Here is a 24,268-nt window from a genome sequence, read left to right as displayed (position 1 = left end):
CTTTCAAGGAGATGCACTGAGCCCATTGTAGTTTTGTCTAGAACTTAGCCCACTATCCACCATGCTCAACAGCAGAAAATACGGATATAACCTCAAAGAAGGAAGACAGAACCTGTACACCCTCAAACACCTGGTGTACATTGTTGATATTAAGCTCTACACGGGGAACCAAGAAGCAACTCTTCCGGATTACCGAAGAATTCAGCAATGATATTAGGATGGAATTTGGTCTAGACAAATGCAAAACCCATGGATTGCACCACGGAAAATTAGTTAACCGAAACTACCAGCTGCAGAGTGGTAAAGAGATCGAAGCCATGGCGGAGGGAGAGGCCTACAAATAGTTAGGGATGATGCAGGCTCAGCAGTTACAGCACAAGGAAATTAATTAAGGCCCGGCTCATCGAAAAATACCGTTAGCGACTCTGAAGCCTGCTGAAAGCAAAGCTGAACGGAGGGAACACCGTTAAAGCCATAAATACCTATGCAGTCCCAGTGCTAACATACTCCTTCTGGATCATAGATAGACTAACACAGAGCTGGAGGATATCATGAGAAAGACAAGGACAATGATGACCAAGAGCTGTCAGCACCACCCAAAATCTGCCTTTGAGAGACGGACAATTGCCCGGAAAGAAGGAGGAAAGGGCCTGATAGACCTCATTGAGCAACAGAAGACGCCGATACTATACCTGAAGGATTACTTCCAGAAACCATAGCAGCACTCCAGCAGGCCATAAGGAAAATAGGCAAGTGGTATACCCCACCCAACCTAAGCGAGGAGTCCCCACAACCAGGAGGCACAAGTGAAACTAGAAAGATGGGCAAAGAAGGCAATCCATGGCAGACACTACATGATCTCTAGCAAGATCACATAGATAAAATTACTTCCAATGCATGGCTCAAGAGGTATGAGGTATGAGGTATTGAGGGTCTAGCGGCTCCTGGGATTTCTCCCATCTCCGCGAATGTTCTATGTATCGGTGACAGTACCCTGTCAAAGCCAGAGATTTAGAAGTGTGTGGGTCATGAGTAGTGTTATATGTTGTGCCCATTGTTTATCCGGTTTATTGGCCGCCAGGCCCCTAATGGGACCAGACGTTGCCCATACCTCGCCACGTGGAGGCTAGCCGGGTGTTACCATTGAGTCAATTGTACTCTGGCAGGTCCTGCCACTTACTTTCCTGGGATTTTAGTGGCTAGGACCTAAAATAAAATTGGAACGACCGCGGTTGATTTTAAATCACTTACATTAAAGCACTAATATGGGGTTTGACGCTGAAAGCCTGTTTCTAAAGTGCCTAAAAGGTTGGGCGAAATTTTTTGGTGTATTTTAAATTTGGACGTGTAGGGCTATACGCTGTGCAAGAGAAAGAGCTGGGAGGGGAGAGTGAAGGCCGGGGGGTGAAATAGGAAGAAGAGGGTCGATAGGGTAGGTGACCCCCAATTATTCAGTGAGGCATGCCCATGCCCCACCAGAGGGAAGGAATGGTGTGGCAGGGAAGAGAGGAGACAGCAAGCCATCACCTTCCTCCCCTGCCGGGTGTGGGAGTAAAAGAATTGCACTGCACAAGAGAATGCAGAGCCTTGAGCCAATATGGCTCCGTTGAGGCAGAAACTTGGAGTTTCTCTATCTTCGTCGGTCTTCTGTCATTGGTAGCGTTGGTATCCAGATTTGTCCTACAGCTATGAACACTGGTCAGGTCCGTTGTTAGTCTGTTAGCAATGGCTGTGGTTCTCTTCATCATGGGAAGATCCGCAGCTCCATGGGGTTATTCTTGCGATCGCTGGTTTTAGATGATTAGTAGTAAGCAGGTTCCTGGGTGAGGTTCTCCTTGAGTCCTCTCCACGCGTGTTCTGTGTCTCCTTTTTTTTTTTTATCTTCTTCTGTAGATGGCTATCAGTGTTTTACGCCTACCAAATAGTTTTTGGGCATAATCCTTTAGCTCCCTGTATTCCTCAAGTGAGTCCAATAGATGTGATTCCAAGTTCTTGGGGAGGTAGTGTATTGCAGTGATCAGTCTGCACCTGAGGTCCTCATAATGGGTGCAATCATACATAATGTGCTCCCAGCACTCAAGCTCCCCACAGGCACATCTCGGATCCACCTCAATTCCCAGCGCTGCCAGCTTGGCTTTAAAGGCCCCGTGACCAGTCAATAGATAGGTGGTGTTTTTGTTTTTTTTTGTTTTGTTATTTGGTTTTTAGGAGCATTAGCAACTAAGGCCATATTGCTCCGGGATATGCGGTGGTCATTCCTTGACCTTTCCGCATACTCCGTATTTGGTGGTGACGGGCTCGAACCCTGGTCTAATCAAGAAGCATATGCTACGCACTGCTGCTCCTTCCCACCTGGCTACGGAGGCGCCGATAGGTGGTGTATAAGACAGGTTGAAACCAAGTTGGGGGACTGGGGTACATCCTGTCGATGTTCGGAATGAATTTCCTGGTGATATTTCCCTTATTTGAGTTGGCCCAACGCTCCTGCCAAACTTGCATCAGGTGTTTTTGCAGCCTTGTATTTTCATTTTTTTGTGGTGCATTAACGTCCACAGTATAGCCATGGTATGTACAAGGTATTCCTTTCTCTATGTGGTAGTTCATTCCCCTTCTCTAAGTCAAGGGGAAGAGCTCCGGCCAAGACCTGCAGCGCGTGGGTACTGGTTGTCCTACAAGCACGTGTAACTGTCAGTAGGATTGTTCTTTGCGTTGCATCAAGGATGCGTCGGTTTACTACAGTTCCTGTTTTGGAAAACCATATTGCTGAGGCGTAAGTGATGATCGGTAGGAAGGTTGTTTTATAAAACAATGACAGGGTGCGTTGGTTTAACCCCCAGTCCCGCCTGACGATCCTAGCCACCAATCCAGAGTATCTTTTGATTTTGGCTCTGATATAAGTTAGATGGTGTTTAAAGGTAAGATTACCATCCAGTATAACTCCTAAATATTTTAACTGGGTCACTAATTTTATTGTGGTAGGTCCCACCTTTATTTGTGGCGGTCTACGTATATCAAGCTTGCCTTTTAGCAGGACGGAGGACGTCTTTGTTGTTGATATCGTCAGGCAGTGGGTTCTGGTCCAGTTTTGCAATATCAGCATTGCCTGATTGGCCTTTTCCTCTAGCTGGGCCCGGCTATCTGCAGCAATGGTGAGGACCAAATCATCAGCAAAGGCCTGGGAGCGCACATCACCGAGGTGCAAAGCCAAGAACCCATCCAAAACCATATTCCACAGGAGCGGCCCCAGAACAGAACCCTGGGGACAGCCCCTGTGGACATCACGATTCACTCTACCATAAGGTGCTTCCACGATGATGCGTCTCTCGGAGAGATATGACCTAATTATGGAGTATAAGTTGATCGGCACTTGTGCCAGCCTTAGTCTTGCCAGTACGCTCGGCCACCAAATGGTGTCGAACGCCCAGCAAAGTCAACGGACATGGATAGAAGATATTTATTATTGCAGTTTGCTGCTAATTCCGATAGGCTACGCAAGGCTTCCACAGTAGACGAACCCTTCTTGAATCCGTATTGCGATGTCTCTGTGAGTTTCGCTGCCTTGTAATGCTGATGTATCCTTGTGCAGAGTAGTCTTTCAAGCAGTTTGCTTGCAACCGGCAGTAGGGCTATTGGCCGATAAGAGTTTGGCAGGTGGGGTGGTTTGTTCGAATTTTTGGCGATTAATTTTACCTTTGCTGTCTTCCATTTTTTGGGGAAGATGCCCTTAGCCAAGCAGCTGTTATATAGGTGTAAGAGGAGGTCTGGAACGATCTCCACGGTCTTCTTAATAATTTCGGGTTCTAAGTAGTCCAGGCCTGGACATTTATTATTTCTTATCAGGGTTGCCATTTGTTGTAGTTCATCCCGTGTGAAGGGTGGCTCCTGAGTGTCTGTTGAATAAACTTCATTATCTTGACAGATGATAAGTTGCTCTGGCAGTGTTGGCTCTATTGGTTTCGGGAAGATGGCATCCAATATATTGCTTATAGATTGTTGCCACGTGGTGGTATAATCACCTTGTGGTGTCTGGGTGGTTGAAATGACTTCCCCCCCTGGGAAGTTTATTCGTCACTATCTTGTATACCACACCCCAGGGTTCGGTGTTCCCTGTTGTGCTAACAAAGGTCTCCCAGGCCTTGCGTTTGCTCTTGACATTCGCATTTGTGTAGCTGTTTCTGGCTTCTCTATATCTTTCCCTTAAAGCTTCAACCTCATGGGCCGGCCATGTGCGCCTTGCCCGTTGGAATTGAGCTGTTGAATTTCCAGGGTCCACCACGGGACAGCCCCCCGGATCAGGCTTCTTCTTTTTATTGCTGCATTGCTGGCTTCTGTTATTATCTTGGTTACTTTAGTTTGGGTTTTATTGGGTTCCTCGAGCTGATTTGTCTCAGTTAGATGTTGGGCCGTTGCTGGTATTAGGATTTCCTTGAAACGTTCCCAATTTGCTTTGCGAATGGCATAGCGGCTTTGTATTTGCTTGGATATTGGGACTCTGTCAAGTGACCTTGCTATCTGATAGGTAATCACTCTGTGATCGGACGTAGAGCGGGACGCTCTTCCCCGAGACTGAAGGATTCATGCTTGCCATCCAAGACCAGGTAATCAACACCAGGACCTATAGAACATACATCGCCAAAGAGCCCGGAGTGTTCGATGACACATGTCGACGATGACACCTGGCCTCAGAAACGATCCAACACATCACCGAGGGATGCAAGGCGACAGGACCCAGACCGAGTACACGCATAGACACGACCAGGTAGCCAAGAAAATACATCAGAAGCTATCAAGGAAATACCAGTTGATCGAAGAAAATGTACTGTACTACAAGTACGAACCCCAAGTAGTACTAGAAACCCCAACCCACAAGCTGTACTGGGACCGCGCCATAATAACGGATAGGACAATCCTGCACAACAAACCGGACATAACCCTTGTGGAGAAGAAGGAAAAGGATACATTTCTGATTGACATAGCGGTACCCAGCATTGGCAACCTGTAGAAAATCTATGGGGAAAAAATCAGCCTAGCAGCAATACGTCTTCCAGAGAACACCTACAAGGAACTCCAGAAAGTCGCAATCCTGAACACCTGTAGGGCATTCAGAGATTTCCTCTACCAACAGTAACACCAGACATTACAACGACTCTGCGTACTTGGTAGCAGTACCCGTCACGGAGTGGACTCCCCCAATGAGGAAGAAATAATATAAGAGCAACAATAATAATAGTAATTTGCACAGCAGTAGCATCCTCAATATTCTGATTAACAGATTTATGGTCAATGTAATTTTAGTAATGTTATGGTGTCTAAACATCCTTAACAATACATCCAATACATCCTTAAATGCGTTACACCGATTCCGTTGTACGCATCGACTATCTGGTCATCGGCCCCCGAGAACAACATCAAGGCCTTCTTAGGAGTAGAATACTGGCTCCTGAGATGGCTAAACAAGATCGCCGGGAAACCGTTTACCATCTCAAGAGCGGTCTTGTCTGCCAATCTGGACATCACACCGTGGAAGTATATCATCACAACCAGAAACATCTTAACTCTGGCAAAGCTACTAACGGAGAGAACAGATGCGCCGAAAGTGGGAAACGTGATCACTCGCCCTCGGATGACACGACCGAGAATAAGCAGAGAAGAACCAAATCTCAAGTGCCAACTGACTCAATTGGACTCTCTGGGGAGATTTTTCCCAGCAAATACTGTGAATTATTTTAATAATTTAAATATAGATGCAGAGAAACTATGTACAGACAAAATGAAGAAGAAGAAGAAATCTTTATTGCATACGAAAAAAAAATGCATATGCCGTACACAATACCCTTCACGGCTACAAGCCAGGGGTTAGGACAGAAATAGGACATGTATAGGACAGAAATATTTGGTAATGTGTACCGGCAGGTACAAATATAATAAGAGTAATTTAATAATCTATATAATAATATTTAGCATTTAACAACCATTCGCAATTAATCCATTAACACATATTCTGTGTTTTGTCATCTCCAAATATTGTGAATAAGTTCATGTAAATATGCTTGTAAATACTGAAATAATGTAACCACACCCTCTAGCCACGTGCTGTCTATGGGTGTCTCGGAAGAGAAATAAACAGATAATAATAATAAAAAAATAATAAACATGGAATTAGCCCTTGGAGAAAGCAGAACCGTACTTATACTTCTCAGGACCCAAGGCGCTAAGCTCTTACGGGGCTCCCTTTAAAGATACCAGAGGTCCAGACTACAAAAAGGAAAAAACTTTCATATACAAATATATTCAGTAAAAACAATTATTTTTAGCAATCTGTGTAAACACAAACGTTGCAATACAATGATCGCTTTAAAAATTTGAGATTACAGAGTCATGCGTGCCCCCCCTCTATAGTGAAGCCCGATGCCAACTCCTCATGCGCCCGTTTATAAGTACGGTCCTGATTGTGAAAGTCGTTTATTTCGTATATCACAGCTACGTAGCTTCGAATCACAGAGTAGTAACATGTTCCCTATGCTTGGAATCACAGATTAGTTTTTTAACAGGTTCTCTGTGTTTCGAATCAACGGGCTTTGTCACAGCACACCACCGGAGCCCTCAGCGTAAGAGTTTTTGTCACTGTAATTCATATAGTGTCAATAGAGGGCGCTTCTTGCATTGCTTGAACAGTATGTGTGTATGTGGTTACTATGTTTTGGGTTTATTTATTCATTCATTTTTTAAATTTAAATTTACTTGTTTAGGAGTTTTATAGAAAAGTAATGGAGTCATCTCTGTCTCAGCTTTCACCCGGTGATCCAAAATTGATCACAAGCATTGTGGGTCATTTGAAATCTCAGGGAATATTTGACCAGTTTCGTCGTGATTGCGTTGCTGATGTTGATACGAAGGTAAGTTTTGATCTCTGCATTTGTTTATTTTTTTCTGTCATTAGTGGAGACTGCAATAAACTCCTTCGTGATGAATTATTTTATATTTTCAATAGAATGTCATGTTGTTTTTAACTGAGAAATGTTTTCATCTAACTTAATTTAGACCAAAGTTTACTATTTGAATTGCATGGGAATTTGTTATACGAATCTCCCACGTATCATTATTACCGTCAATCTGATATTTGGTGCATTTTACGGCAATCTTTCTATACATCGGAAAATGAACCATCATTTCTCAAAGAACATGAAGCACTTTGCGATTGGAGGTGTGAAACTTTTTTTTTGGCTGATGCTGTATAAGCTTCATTTCTTGTATCATATGCCTCTACTAATGCTAATTTTGCTATTACGAGTTTGAATTATAAAAAAAAATGATTTTTTTTTTCACATTTTGCTTTAATTAAAGGGTAAATGCAGCATTTCTACAAGTTGCACCCCTTGTACCATTCCCAACCAGGAGAAAGTAATGCTAATCATAACTGGAACAGATACACAGAGAAATAGTGAACAAGTAAATCAGAATGCCCTGTAAGAGGGATTTTAATTTTCCAGATGACCGGAATTTGTGGGTTGGCTGGTCACTAACAAATTAGCAAGACTTATTAGACGACTGTTTTTTTTTTTTTTTTTTTTGAATGGCTGTTTTCTACAGCAGTATGTTAGAGAGGCAACAAGAGGAAGCCATATTCTTGATATGGTTATCAGCAGTATTCTTCATGCATTAAGAATCTGCTTAAGTAAGACTAAATGCAACTAGGCATAATATTTTTAAGAGTTATAATTATTTCTATAATATAGGTGTAAAAACACCATAGATAAATCTTAAAGAAAAAACTATGATAGTAGCGTAAAAGCCATAATTGTGCTCATTCTTCACAAGGAGTTACCATGTATTGCACTACATTAAATAAGTAACGCTTCACTAATAGAGACTTTTTACTTATTCCCAGTGGGCACCATTTCATGGCTTGATGGCCTTTCATTTTTACACCAATATTATATAGACAGTTATAACTCTTAAAAATATTATGCCCAGTTGCATTTAGTCTTACTTAAACATTATCACATACACCTTTTGGCATCTCTCATGTTGTGGGATTATCTTCACAACTGGGTTGTCATGTTTGCAATACCAGAGTACCTGCCCACCCACCCACCCACCCACCCACCGAGGATAGGCCAATAGCTTTGAAACGGTGCCGTAAGGGGGATGACCCTAGAACCCATGTAGGGCAAGCCTACTCCAGGCGGCCGCCAACTTGGTGGTCACATGCACTGGGCCTTCCTCAGAATGCGTCAGTGGACAAGTGAGCAGCCCAATTGGGTTGAGTCATATAGAGAAGAGTGAATAGGGGTGCTGTCCCTTTTTTTTTTTTTTTTTTTTTAAGCCATACAGGCCACTAGATAGTCCCAAAGCAGGACCAGTAAAGGGTCCCTGAAGGGTTAATTCCATAGAAATATCCGGAAACTGGAAAGCACATCTGGTCTAACCAGTACGCCTATCTACCCACTGATGAAGGCTGAAGAGCCAGAAAGAGCACCAGAGGAAGATCTTAATCATCTTTGCAGGACTCTGACTGGGTAACAACAGACCCTGTCAGGGGCATTGCCCATCCGGGGCATGGAACTCTGAGTTCGTATGAATTATAACTAATTATCCCTTTCATTCTTCTACGGCATCTTTTCCTCTCCCTCTCTTACTATCACATTCCTACCTCTTTTTTTCTTTGATCAGTCTTATAGGGATATTGAGGATAGCTGATATCTTTATCCATACCATATTTCAAAACGGTGCCGTAAGGGGGAGTCTCTGATATTCACGGAGTTTCTGAGAATAGGTAACAATAATCTTCTCTAATGGGGAAGTGTTGCCAATTTGAGCTTTTGAGTAGTGTGAGTTGAAGGAGTAACTGTCCCTTTCTTCCTTCTACGGCATTCCTTCTTCTACCTCTCCTACTGTCACCTTCCTACATCTTTTTTGCTTTCCTAAGTCTAATAGGGATAGTATGAGGATAACAGAGATCTTTATCCCATACCGTATTTCAAATGGTGCCATCTGGGTGGTGGTGGTGCCCACTGAGAATAAGTAACAATAGTCTTCTCTATTAGTGAAGTGTTATTTGAAGTAGTGCAATACATGGTATGGTAACTCATTGTGAAGAATGAGCCCAATATGAGATACAGTTGAAATTATGCTTTTACACTACTATTGTAGTTTTTTTCTTTTAGAATTGTGTATGGTGTTTTTATACCTATATTATTTTTTAAAAATCTGCAGATAAAAGACCCACTGTGTGGCATTGATCACAGTACACTGATATGGAATTTACTTAAAAGACATAAACCTTAGGGGTAGTCAAGGGTAGAGGAAAAGGCTGTTGCTTTTGTAAGGGTGATTACAGTGGTCTCAGACAGTTTTTAAATTTATGCAGGGGGCCAACTGAGGATATTACTAACAGCTTTTTTAAATGGGAAGCATTCAGGGAAATAATCGTGGAGCTACTAGGCTTTTCATACCAACTAAGGAATACTATTCATTTGACCCAAATGGATGTCAGATAACCTGATGAGTTTGAACTGATGAGACCTATGGTAGAGAAGAAAATGCATGGAATGAATAAAATTAACAGCTGAAAATGAAACCAAAGATAGATATAATCTAGTCTGTAATCAGAGGTGAAAGTGATTCTAGCACTGCTACTATTGGAATGAACAGCAGCCTGGAAAACAAGATGCAGGGGATTTCAGAGACTGCTGGGAGTCATTGCGGTACAGGGAAACACATGGTTGTGTTAGGGGAGCTAAGAATAGGAACAGGTGCATGTATAATTGCATGTACACCAATGCTAGGAGTTTGGTAAATTTGATGAATTTGAGGTGTTGGTCAAAATATCAAAGGCATATATTGTTGGGATATCAGAGATATAAGGAATGTAGAACGGGAATTTGTGGAGTACAATGTGTATGGAGGAGGGGGTTATGCTATTAGTTAAGAAACACATAAAATCCAAGGAAGTGCAGCCAGTCGACATCGCGGTATATTGCAGTGTCGAGTCAGTTTGGTGTGACATAAGCACTGGGAAATAAAAATTGAGAGTAGGAGTGTGTTATAGGCCTAATGACTCTGATGAGTATAATAAGGAACTGTACAGGGAAATAGTTGGCCAGTAAATCAGAGTCTTACAGTGGGGGATTTTAATTTCCCAGATATTGACTGGAATTTGTGGGTTGGTCACTCACACACTAGCAAGGCTTTTGTGGATTTATTGGATGATTGTTTTGTACATCAGCATGTTCGGGAGGCAACTAGAGGGAGTCATACTCTTGATCTGATTATTAGTAGTGATTCTTCATGCATTAAGAATCTGCAGATAAAGGAACCACTAGGTGGCAGTGATCATAGTGGGATTTACTCAAAGAGGTAACTACCATCATGGGTAAAATACAAGGAAGGGTTTTTGCTTTCGTAAAGGCGACTACGGAGGTCTGAGGCAGTATTTAAATTCTATACGGTGGGATCAACTGAAGATGTTACCAACAACAAAGAATTATTCTTGGAAGCTACTAGGCTTTACAAACCAACTAAGAAATATTGTTCAAGGTTTAGGCTTAAATGGATGTCAGATGAACTAATGAGACATGTGGCAGAGAATAAAAATGCTTGGGATACATAAATTAATTGGTGACATGGAAGCCTATGATAGATATATGATATTTATAATTTCATTTATAATGTAAAACTCCTGGCCATGTTGCCGTATTGAGTATTATTGTCTCTAGTACATGTCCTGTACTTATTAGCAATAAAGAATTTATATATATATAGTAATCAATGGACACTTCTAAAGTCTAATGTTAATAAATATCTTCTTTCATCTTCTCAACCTCCAACACAAGCACAGTACTAACCAACTTTGTTGTTACCAACAACAAAGAATTATTCTTGGAAGCTACTAGGCTTTACAAACCAACTAAGAAATATTGTTCAAGGTTTAGGCTTAAATGGATGCCAGATGAACTAATGAGACATGTGGCAGAGAATAAAAATGCTTGGGATACATAAATTAATTGGTGACATGGAAGCCTATGATAGATATAAGCTGGTCTGTAACCAAGTCACAAAGGAGGTTAGGCAGGCAAAGGCAGATTATGAGAAATCTTTGGCGAAGTATGGAAATAAAAATAGCAAAGAGTTCTTTACCTATGTAAACTCTAGAAGGAAAGTGATGAATCAGATTGGTCCACTGGATATCGATGGTTCAACTGTTGATGATCCTGCTCAGGTGGCTAACAAACTAAATGAGTATTTTGCATCTACATTCACACATGAGGAGTTATTCAGAGAGGGGAATGCCAGAGGTGAACTAAACTCTGGCAGTAAGCTTGTAATAACAGAGAGGAAAGTGGAAGAGAAATTGTTGAAGATAAACAATACACAAAGGAGGATCAAATTATTGTCTCTAGTACATGTCCTGTACTTATTAGCAATAAAGAATTTATATATATATATATAGTAATCAATGGACACTTCTAAAGTCTAATGTTAATAAATATCTTCTTTCATCTTCTCAACCACCAACCCAAGCACAGTACTAAGTACTATAGGTTCTAATACCTGTCATGTTTTGGGTTTTCATAAAAAAAAAAAAATGAAAAAGTTAATCAACCCCAAGACTTTTTCATTATAGGAACTTTGCCAGCATGGATAAGGAAGTGATTATCTCCTTGTACAAGTCCATAGTTAGGCTGTATGTTGACCAGAGTATACAGGTCTGGAGGTCTTATTTTAGAAAAGATGTAGATCTGAAATAGGTGTAGAGAATGGCAATGAGATTGGGGAGGGGAACAAAGGGATGCTCTTACCAAAAAAAAAAAGACTTCAGATTGCAGCATCTGGATACTAGGCACTTATGAGGATATCTGATTGAGGTGCTTATGGCTATGAATGGCTTGAGTAAGTGCAGTATTGATGACATTCTCCCTCTTTCTGAGACCATTCACATGAGGAGGTATAAATTCAAATTCAGGATGGTTGCAGATGTGTGGAAGTTTCCATTCTGCCAGTGGGTGGTTGGTTGTTCAGACAAACTTTCATTTGTTGTGGAAGCGGGTATTTTGAATAAATTCAAGGAAGACACACAAACTATTGGAGCGGATGGAGGAAAGGTGTTTGATTTTTGTCTAATGCTTTATAAGCTTGCTTTCTTGTGTCATTTGTTACTAATATTCCCTCGAATAAAATTCTGATTTTGATCAACCTGATTCGATATTGAATAAAGGTACATATGTTTTTTTGGGCAGTGTGTGTACTATAATAACACTATAGGAATTCCCCGACTTACGTAAGGGTTGTGTTTGTGGAACGCTACATAAGTCGCAATTTCCCCCATGCTTATGCAGCACTCACAACTGTGTTGCTGAATTGATTGAATCAAAAAAGACATGTTCGACGAACATGTAAATAGAATTATTTATTGTATTTATTTAATTTTTTATCTCATGTGCAGGAAATACAAAAATACAAAAGCGTGCAATTTAAAAAAAATTTCAAAATTATAAAATTACAAAAAAAGCGAGGAGACAGGCATAACGTCAGTAAGTTATGTCATCCCATCCAATTATCGTCCCATTGCAATTACTTCTACTCTTTCTAAAGTAATGGAGAAAGCAATTAACCACCAACTCTTAAACTACCTAGAAACCTTCAGTCTGATCAACGATCGCCAGTATGGATTCCGTCAGTGTCGATCCACTGGTGATATTCTGGCTTATGTTACCCATTTATGGACTAATTCAATGGAAAGGTTCGGTGAAACACAAGTAGTTGTTCTTGATATCTCAAAGGCTTTCGATCATGTTTGGTATAAAAGGTCTTTTAAACAAGCTTCCATGTTATGGTTTGCCAACTGTTTTTAGTAATTGGTTATCCAGTTTTCTCTCTGATCGCTCACTGAGGGTGATGGCTCTCTGTCTTCTAACTTCTCCACTAATGCCGGTGTCCCCCAAGGATCAGTTCTTTCTCCCACTCTTTTCCTCTTGTATATTAATGACCTTCTTCCATTGACTGGAAATCCTAACCATATAGTTTTGCCGATGATAGCACATTGCATTCCACTTTCCATTTTGAGAAACCTTGTCCTGCTCAATCCGCTTCAACTTCTCGAAAATCTGCTACCAATTCCTTAAATGCCGATTTTCAGGTAATTCTCCAGTGGGGCAAAGACAACTTAGTTGATTTCAACCCTTCTAAAACTCAGTCTTGTCTTATATCTCGCAAAAAGGATTCTTCTGCTCCTATGCTTATCTTTAGCGACACTCCAATTTCGAGGCAAAATGATTAGCATTAGCATTAGTATTAGTAGAGGCATTTGATGCAAGAAAGCAAGCTTATGCAGCATCAGCCAAAAAAAAAATATAATAAATAAAATAAAAAAAAAAAATAAATAAAAAATAACCACTTTCACTTCACCCCTCTGTTCGTTCGAAATACCTGTCCAGCTGAGCCTTAAACTTATTTAGGCTATCAACTTCCACGACAAGGGATGGAAGTCTGTTCCACCAACCAACCACCTGCTGGCTAAAGGCAAATTTCCTCACGTCTATCCTACATCTGTCTTTCCTCAATTTGAATTTATGCCCTTTCAGGTGATTTTTCTGAGCAAGAGGAAGAATCCCATCAGCATTGAGCATGCTCAAACCATTCAAGGCCTTATACACCTCAATCAGATCACCTCGCTGGTGCCTAGTCTCCAGACACTGTAATTTGCAAAACTTAAGCCTTTCTTCGTAAGAGCACCCCTTTGTTCCATTCACCAATCTTGTTGCCCTTCTCTGTACTCGTTCCAGCATCCCTACATCCTTCTTTAAATGAGGCCTCCAGACCTGTATACAGTACTCTAGGTGTGGCCTGACCATTGCCTTATACAAGGGAATAATCACCTCCTTATCCCTGCTAGAAAAATTCCTATATATCATCGACAATACACCATGAGCTACCCTTGCAGCCCGTCTGCACTACTCAGAAAACTTAATATATCTGCCTGCACAACTACCCCCAGGTCCCTTTCATTCTCTACCACTGTCAGTGTAGTACCACAGAGTTGATACGTTGCTCTGGGGTTGCTGTTTCCCATATGTAGTACTTTACATTTGTCAATGTTAAACTTCATTTGCCACCTCTCAGCCCATCTGTTCAACTTTTCCAGATCCTGATGGAGTAGCATAGTGTCAGTAGTGTCCTTGACAACCCTGCCTACCTTCGTATCGTCTGCAAACTTGGACATTAAGCTTGATATACCATCTTCAATATCATTTATAAATACAGAAAACAATAATGGACCCAATACTGAACCCTGAGGGACTCCACTAATAACATTAGTCCACGATGAGCAGTGTTCATTGATTACCATTCTCTGTCTTCTCCTTTGTCTTGGCGCATTATGGCCTTAGCTGCCAATGCGCCATAAAAAACCAAACCAAACCAAATCTGTCCTCTCCCCCTCAACCACCCCTTTATCCATAGCAGCAATTTGCCTCCAATGCCACACTGCTTCAATTTGTGCAGCAGTCTTCCATGTGGAACAGTATCAAAAGCCTTTCTAAGATCCAAGTATATAATATCAAAGTTATTCCCTGTCCAGTTCTTTTGTGACTGCATCATAGTATCCAATCAAATTGGTCAGACAAGACTTCCCCTTAACAAAACCATGCTGTCTCTGAGCTATAACTGAAGTCTTGTCCAGATGATCCTCTAGTACTTCTTTAACTAGTGCCTCCATTAATTTTCCGGGAACAGAAGTTAAAATAACAGGTCTATAATTACTTGCCGCCTTTTGATCCTCCTTTGTGAATTGGGGTCACATTTGCACATCTCCAGTCCATGGGTACTTCCCCTGAGTCCAAAGAAGCTCTCATAATTATGGCTAAGGGTTTGCTTACTTCCTTTGCTGCCTCTTTTAATATAACTGGATAGATTCCATCCACCCCAGGTGCCTTTCTTGTATTTATCTTCAACAATTTCTCCTCCACTTTACTCTCAGTTATTACAAGATTCTCTAGCTTACTGCCAGAGTTGAATACACCTCTGGCATTCCCCTTGCTGAATAACTCCTCATGTGTGAATGTCGATGCAAAATATTCATTTAGTTTGTTAGCTACCTGAGCAGAATCATCAACAGTTGACCCATCGATATCAAGTGGACCAATCTGATTCATCCCCTTCCTTCTAGAGTTTACATAAGTGAAGAACTCTTTGCTGTTTTTCTTTGCATCCCTTGCCAAGGATTTCTCATAATCTTCCTTCGCCTGCCTAACCTCCTTTGTAACTTGGTTGCATATCAACTTGTATCTATCATAGGCTTCTGTGTCATGTGTTAATTTGTAAGTATCCCATGCATTTTTCTTCTCTGCCATATGCCTCATTAGTTCATCTGACATCCACTTAGGCCTAAACATTGAACAGTATTTCTTAGTTGGTATGTAAAGCCTAGTAGCTTCCAAGATAAGTTCTTTGAATGCTTCCCATTTTGAATTTGCTGTTGGTAACATCATCAGTTGGTCCCACTGTATAGAATTTAAATACTGTCTCAGTCCATCGTAGTCGGCTTTATGAAAGCAATAACCCTTCCCTTAACCCTTAATGGTAGTTACCTCTTTTAGTAAATCCCACTTCAGCACACTGTGATCACTGCCACCTAGTGGTTCATTTACTTGCAGATTCTTAATGCATGAAGAATCACTACTGATAATCAAATCAAGAGTATTACTCCCTCTAGTTGCCTCCCAAACATGCTGATGTAGAAAACAATCATCCAATAAATCCACAAAAGCCTTGCTAGTGTGTGAGTGAGCAGCCCCCAAATTCCAGTCAATATCTGGGAAATTAAAAACCCCCATTATAAGACTCTCTGATTTACTGGCCCACTCTAATTTCCCTGTACAATTCCTTATTATACTCATCAGAGTCATTAGGCCTATAGCACACTCCTACTCTCAATTTTGATCTCCCAATGCTTATGTCACACCAAACTGACTCGACACTGCACTGTCCAGGAATGTCGACTGGCTTCACTTCCTTGGATTTTATGTATTTCTGAACTAATAGCATAACCCCTCCTCCCTTCCTATCCTGTCTATCCCTTCTGTAGACATTGTACTCCCCAAATTCCAGTTTTGCATTCCTTATATCTGTGTGACACCACGTCTCTGAAATCCCCACAATATCTGCCTTTGATGTTTTGAGCAATACCTCAAATTCATCAAATTTATTTACTCAACTCCTAGCATTGGTGTACACGCAAGTATACATGCACCTGTTCTTTTTCTTAGCTACCCTAACACAACCCATGTATTTACTTGTACCCCAATGATTCCCAGCAGTCTCTGAAATATCCTGTATCTTATTTTCTCTTTATCTTATCCTGTATGATATATCTCTTTTGGGGATTACCCTGACTTCTAATCTCTCTTGGCACAAGCACATTACAAATATTGCTTCCTCTGCATCTAAAAAACTTGGTTTTCGATTTCACTCTCGGCGTTACTTTTCTTCCAAATAGTTGCTCACTCTGTATAAATCACAAATCCGCCCAGCCATGGAATATTGTTCCCACATCTGGTGGTGGTGCCCCCAAAACCTCTCTCAGGCTTCTTGAATCCATTCAGAAGAGGGCAGTTAGGTTAATTAATGATTCATCTCTAACAGAGTCTCTCCACTCACTGTCTCATAGATGTATTGTTTCTGCTGCATGCCTCTTCTACAGATACTTCCATGGGCACTGTTCTTCTGAATTGGCTTCTATAATTCCCGCTCTCGCTTTCAAAACAGTCCGAACACATGCAGCCACCAGCCAACATCCATTTACTGTCCAACTTCAAACTCACAGAACCAACTTTTCATCTTCCTTGTTTATTCATTCAACTGCCGTTTTCTGGAACAACCTTCCTTCATACGTATTTCCTGAAATCTTTATAAATACTTGTTGCTTTTGCTTGAATGGTAATTGGACTCAGGGGCACTTGCTTCTGAATCTGATTTTCCATCCATATTATTAACAGCTGTTCCATCTTCAATACAGCACGTGAATGCTGTTTTTGTGATGACTGATCTTAAGTGCATTGATCCTTTGACATGTTCTTTTACATGCACACTGTCCATTAAAATAGTATTCACTGTTGAAGCAGCGAGACCTAATTCCCTTGCAATAGATGATAAACTTTGTTCTGCTTCGTACTTAATCATTTTCATCTTCATTTATAAATCACTTTTGTTTTGTTTCGTTTCCTGTCACTACCACCACTTGCACTTTTCGTTGCTTGCTTTCCCTTCAGCATTGTAATATGTAAATAGGAATGAAGAGAAGTTTCTGAAAATTTGTTTTATATGATTGAAGATTTCAGTGAAGGGGAACACATTTCACCATAAAAGCGTAAAAACTGACACAATTGCAGTTATCAGTATTAATGCAAATGCAATAAGATCGAGTTAACAGAAGAGCACGATAAACCTGAAAGTGCAAATTGTTTTATGGTAGTGACCTCCAGAAATGTGGTTTAGAAAAATATCACAAAGTGGTTCAAAATTGATTCTTATAACAGGAACATATTTGTTGTTGTTGTTATTTTGGTTTTTAGGAGCATTATCACTAAGGCCATATCCGGGGATATGCGGTGGTCATTCCCTGACCTTTCCGCATCCTCCGTATTTGGTGGTCACGGGCTCGAACCCCGGTCTAATCAAGAAGCATGTGCTACGCACTGCTGCTCCTGCTCACCTGGCTACAGAGGTGCCACGGGAACATATGATAACGATGAAAGGGTAGTGCAATTTCTATTATAAATATGACCTTTTAGAGAGATAAATAGCTTAGTAATATAGTGAAAATTTCAACATATGAGGATTTGGAATGAATTACAAAAAAAAAATGTGTTATTGGGTTCACGTTATGATATTTTCATGATACCTCCATTTATTCCTATTGGATGCAAAATAACGTTTCCACGATTTTTTTAATTTTGCACCAGCTGGCAAAAACTTACATAAAGTTGAATTTCCATTAGTCAAGTATTACGTAAGTCGGGGAGTTCCTGTACTTTGTTCACGGGTTATACAGCAATAATAAGTATTACTCTATCACATTTACATTATATATTTCATTATATTGTTATGTTTGTAGACTTTTAAATTAGTTACAGCCTTATTACGAATGAAATTTCTTAGTTAAAAACAACAACAACAACAAAAAAAAAAAAAAAAAAATCCTATATCTGTGATTACCTTCCAGCTACTTATTTACCACAATTAAAATATTACAATTCCACTACCATGCACTACATTACTAGTTAAAAGATGTGATATTCATGCCAAATCACTGATACAAAAGCTCTTTGTTTGTAAAATACAAAATCTCTAGCTAAATTTATAAGTAGGTTGACAAACGTGACTTAGACTATTAACTATTTATTGAACACAATTTAATGTTAATTAATTCAAAAAAAGGCAAAATTTTTCAAAAAACTTATGTTTCCAAGAGCTCAAAATTTTTCCAATACTCAGTTTATATCCCCGAAGTCCTCCTCTACAAATATTTTCATGAAGAAAAGAAGTCTTTTTTACTATTCTCTTCCTTTGTGACATGACTGCTCATCAGTTTTTATCTACTGTAGTTTTTATCTACTCTGCCATAAGTCTCATCTATACAACTGACAACCATTTAAGTCTAAGATTTGAATTAGTTATAATAAACCTAGTAGCTCCTGTGATTATTACAACAGTTGGCCCCTTCATATAAATCTTCAAAACTGTGAGACCACTGTTGTCACCTTTATGAAAGCAAAAGCCCTTCCCATTGCCCTTCACACTATTTACATCTTTATGTATATCCCACATCTGTACGCTAGGATCATTGGCACCCAATCTTTTATCTGCAGTTTCTTAATGCACAAAGTGTTGCTCCTGATAATCAGATCTAGAGTATTGCTTTTGCTTGTTGTCTCTCTAACATGCTGGTGTAGAAAACAGTAAATTAATAAATCTAAAAATGTCCTGCTAATGTGGGACTGACCACTACACAATTTCGATCAATATCTGGAAAGGTAAATCCCATATAAGATACTCTGTACAGTTACTTGTCATCTTCATCACACTCGTGTAATTTTTATTTTCTCATTGCTTATCTCCCACCAAATTGACTCCATATTCCACTGGCCACCCATGTCAACTGGATGGACCACTTTATGATTTTTGTTTTTTAACCAAGAGTATAACTGTTGTTAATAACAGTAATGACAGTATGCTGCTACAACAGGATCTGGAAAAGTTGGGTAGATGGGGTAAGTGGCAACTGAAGTTGCCACTTAGCATTGACAAATGCAAAGTACTGCATATGGGTAGCAGTAACCCCCAGAGAAATTTACCAACTATGTGGTGTTACACTCAGGGTAGTGGAGAATGAAAGAGACCTGGGGGTAATTGTGCAGTCAGATATGAAGTTTTTTGAGCAGTGCAGACAGGCTGCTAGAGTAGGTCATAAGGTCTTGTCAATGATATACAGGAATTTTGTGAGCAGGGATATGGAAGTGATTATCCCCTTGTATAAGGCAATGGTCAGGTCACACCTTGAGTATTTCATACAGGTCTGGAAGCCTCATTTTAGGAATGATGTAGAGGTGCTAGAATGAGTACAGAGAAGGGCAACAAGACTGGTGAAGGGAACAAAGGGTGCTCTTACGAAGAAAGGCTTAAGTTCTGCAAATTGCAGCTTTTGGAGACTTGGCACCAATCAGATCTGCAAGGAGATCTGATTGAGGTGTATAAGGCCTTGAATGGATTGAGCAGGCTCAATGCTGATGGGATTGTTCCTCTTGCTCAGATTACAAACCTGAGGGGGCCATAGATTGAAACTGAGGAAAGTTTGAATCTATGCCCCCCCTTATGAAACAAAACCTTGAATTTATTTAAGCTATCAACTTCTACAACAACAGATGGAAGTTAATAGCTTAAATAAATTCAAGGCAGAACTATACAAACATTTGGAATGAATGAGTCAGTGAAATGGGAAAGTTTTTTTTTTTTTTTTTTTTTTTTGGCTGATGAGCTTGCTTTCTTGCATCACGTGCCTCTACTAATGCTAATAACCTCTCCCCTCCCCTCCGCTGTCCAGTAGTCCTGATATTTAAATTTAAATTCAGCATCCCCTATGTCTGCGTGATGAATGTCTCTGATATCCCCATGTCTGCCTTCGATGACTTGACCAGTGCTACAAATTCATCAAATTTATTTACTATAGTCCTGGCATTAGTGTACATTAAGAATACATGCACTAAATCGTATTTATAGCTTAGCTTAATTTTCAGCACTCACCTCATAGTAATCCGCTTAGCTGGTGGAGAGTTTTACCACATACATAGTGGTTATAGGATTCTAATAACTTACAGGGATTATGGGTTTAAAACTAAGTTATGGGGTATAAAAAATTTTTAAGAAAGGAAAGTGCACCTTCCATTCTATGGTTGCCTAATTAAATTAAATTAAATTAAATTAGATGAAGAAAAATAGAAGCTAATAGTCGCGCACGAGCGACTTTCGAGATTCCTCGTCTTCAGTTAGCTGTAGTGGGGGGGGGAAGAGCGCTTGTGTTATATACGGGTTGGGTTCCCGAAATGCATTTCAGTGCACGTGGAAACTTAATACGTGCTAAATTCCAAATGGGGGAGAAATTGGCGGGAATCTTTTTGTTTAACACGTTGAGTGATGTATGGCGCTTAAACAAATTAAGTTCCAAATTCAATTCATACAAGACAACACACGAGTACGAGACAAGATTACAACAAAATTATATATTTGATCAGATGCCAATCAGATTGCCAAGCATGTTACGTAGGCAGTACAACAGCAAAATTCGGGACATCAAAAATTTCCAACACGCGTGCATACTACCACTTTAATAGCTTCAAAACTAATTCATCAAAATCCTTGAAAACGAAACCCTCGTTATCAAATGGTTTAAGCGCCATACACCACTCAACGTGTTAAACAAAAAGATTCCTGCCAATTTCTCCCCCATTTGGAATTTAGCACGTGTTAAGTTTCCATGTGCACTGAAATGCATTTCGGGAACCCAACCCATATATAACACAAGCGCGCTCTCCCCCCTCCCCCCCACTATAGCTAACTGAAGATGAGGAATCTCGAAAGTCGCTCGTGCGCGAATATTAGCTTCTATTTTTCTTCATCTAATTTAATTTAATTAGGCAACCATAGAATGGAAGGTGCACTTTCCTTTCTTAAAAAATTTTTTATAGCCCATAACTTAGTTTTAAACCCATAATCCCTGTAAGTTATTAGAATCCTATAACCACTATATATGTGGTAAAACTCTCCACCAACTAAGCAGATTACTATGAGGTGAGTGCTGAAAATTAAGCTAAGCTATACATACAATTTAGTTATTACATTACAGCACATAAGGACTCCTTAAAAAATCAAGAGTCAATTTAACACAAATCCTTTAACTATACATTACACCTCTTCCGCACGCCTATCATTTCCACATTTTCCCCAATGCATTCAGATTTGCACGATAGGAAACTCCATTTCACAAAACTATTAGTTAAATACTTTTCCGACAAACTCCACATCACATTCTTAAAGAAATGTCTCACGTATGACATAATCCCCAATTTCGCTCGTATCTGCACCAAAAACACTGTTAAAAAATACCCTTTTATCATACACCAAGCCTCTATTAAAGCCGAATTACAGAAAAGATACAGAGAAAAATATCTCCTTTTAGATCAAATACATACCCTTAAATTCAAACTTAAAAGAGAACTAACCCCCACGACTTGGTACGATTACGTACAACAGAACAACACACAAATTCAAGCAACTTTAAATCAGATTACCCAAAAGCACTCCAAGAAATGGGATACACTCACTAGGAGACACAAAAAAAACCCCACAAACTCAGTTGTTAACATCTCTACACAAACATTTTCCCCTAATGAACTTGCCAGTCTAGAATACGGATTCAATTTCGCCGTTAACAGCAACAACTACCCAGTTAAAGACGCCACGATAGAAATACAAACGAAACCACCCAGATAAATATCGAATCATACATGAAACTAACGCTGTTTTTAACTCCCAATTAATTAGTAAACCTAACATTCCCCAACAACAATTAACCCACATATACAAGACTTTATGAAAACCCCGAATATTATAATACAAAAGGCAGACAAAGGAGATACCATCGCAATCATGGACAAAAACACATATATAAAGAAAATGTTACACATCTTATCAGATTCAACAACATGCATCCCTTGCAACACGTTTAACATTAACAAGCTTAAAAACAAACTTGATGGTATCCTAAGAAGACTCAGAGCCAACAAACAAATTAATTTACATACCCTCCAGCAAATAGGCATACACAGTAACATTCTCCCACACATTTTTGGAATAGTCAAACTCCATAAACAAGATTATCCTTTAAGGCCCATCGTTTCCTATAAACAGGCCACCTATGCTAACCTATCCATATTCCTCGTCAAAATTATTTCAACTTTAATGAGATTTTCTCGGTTCAGGGTCTACAATACTAAACAAGCACACGAATATATAACTTCCATAACCATATCTGAAAACGATATTCTCGTGTCCTTCGACGTCGTCTCCCTATACACAAATGTGCACATCGAATCCATGCTACTGGCCCTTAAAGAACTATTAATTAAAGACGACACATTGACAAAACGTACCGACTTAAACATTAATGACATTTTAGAACTCACATCACTGTTACTTGACGCCAAACAATTTAAATTCCAAAATAACATCTACGAACAAATTTTCGGCCTTCCCATGGGCCTTGGTATCTCTGCCCCTTTATCTGAGATCTACTTCGCATCTATCGAAGAAAAAAATTCTCCAACCCTTTCCCCCAGGAATTAAACTATACATGAGATATGCAGATGACGTCCTCTTAATAGGGAACAGAACCACCATCAATACTTTACTGAACACTTTTAACACAACACATGAAAGACTCAAATTTACCCTTGAAGTAGAAACCGATAATAAAATTAATTTTCTAAACCTCACTGTATACAAAATAAACACATCTTTAGGCACCAAAATAGGCAGAAAAAACACACAATTCCTACATTACCACTCACACCACCCTCTATACATCAAAAAAGCAGTTCTATACAACCTGATATACAATGCTGTAAAATATAGCCACACACAAACAGACCTATCTGTAGAATTGCAATACCTCACCAAAAAATTCGACAGAAAATACCCACCACAACTAATAAAAGAAACCATCACCAAAGTTCATAATAACACTAATAACCCAAACAAAATTATTAACCACGTGAACAAGAATAAGATACATAAACCCCTTATCGCACTTCCATATCATCAACAAATACACTAGAAGACTTCAACAGATATTTAAAAATACAGATATCAAATTAATATTCACATCTTATAACAAATTAAGTTCCAAATTCAATTCATACAAGACAACACACGAGTACGAGACACAAGAATGCAACAACATTATATATTTGATCAGATGCCAATCAGATTGCCAAGCATGTTACATAGGCAGTACAACAGCAAAATTTGGGACATCAAAAATTTCCAACACGCGTGCATACTACCACTTTAATAGCTTCAAAACTAATTCAGCAAGTACAGAACTAACACAACATGTCCAATCTCAAAATCACAACCCACTCATCGATTCAGCCATTACAGTAGTTAAATTAAATTCTAGCTACAAAATCCTTGAAAACGAAGCCCTAGTTATTGAATGGTTTAAGCGCCATACATCACTCAACGTGTTAAACAAAAAGATTCCCGCCAGTTTCTCCCCCATTTGGAATTTAGCACGTATTAAGTTTTCACGTGCACCGAAATGCATTTCGGGAACCCAACCCGTATATAACACAAGCGCGCTCTATCCCCCCCACTATAGCTAACTGAAGATGAGGAATCTCGAAAGTCGCTCGTGCGCGACTATTAGCTTCTATTTTTCTTCATCTAATTTAATTTAATTAAGCAACCATAGAATGGAAGGTGCACTTTCCTTTCTTAAAAATTTTTTTATAGCCCATAACTTAGTTTTAAACCCATAATCCCTGTAAGTTATTAGAATCCTATAACCACTATGTATGTGATAAAACTCTCCACCAGCTAAGCGGATTACTATGAGGTGAGTGCTGAAAATTAAGCTAAGCTATACATACGATTTAGTTATTACATTACAGCACATAAGGACTCCTTAAAAAAATCAAGAGTATACATGCACCTG

The 24,268-nt window shown here is 39.6% G+C and overlaps 1 protein-coding gene across 1 annotated transcript in view; it reads left to right on the top strand.

Annotated features, from left to right (window-relative positions):
• The first annotated feature begins 6,153 nt into the window (after positions 1–6,153).
• Positions 6,154–24,268, top strand: part of LOC150078599 (uncharacterized) — a 452,040-nt gene continuing 433,925 nt past the window's right edge. Inside the window, exons 1-2 of the mRNA XM_090384628.1 lie at positions 6,154–6,183; positions 6,750–6,896. Of these exons, the coding sequence (XP_090240754.1) occupies positions 6,154–6,183; positions 6,750–6,896 (177 nt within the window). The remainder of the gene's footprint in view (positions 6,184–6,749; positions 6,897–24,268) is intronic.

Source organism: Mastigoproctus giganteus, chromosome 11 (genome assembly GCF_048544385.1).
Source record: "Mastigoproctus giganteus isolate SK-2022 chromosome 11, ASM4854438v1, whole genome shotgun sequence".
NCBI lineage: Eukaryota > Metazoa > Arthropoda > Arachnida > Uropygi > Thelyphonidae > Mastigoproctus > Mastigoproctus giganteus.
This window is presented reverse-complemented; position numbering and strand designations above follow the sequence as displayed.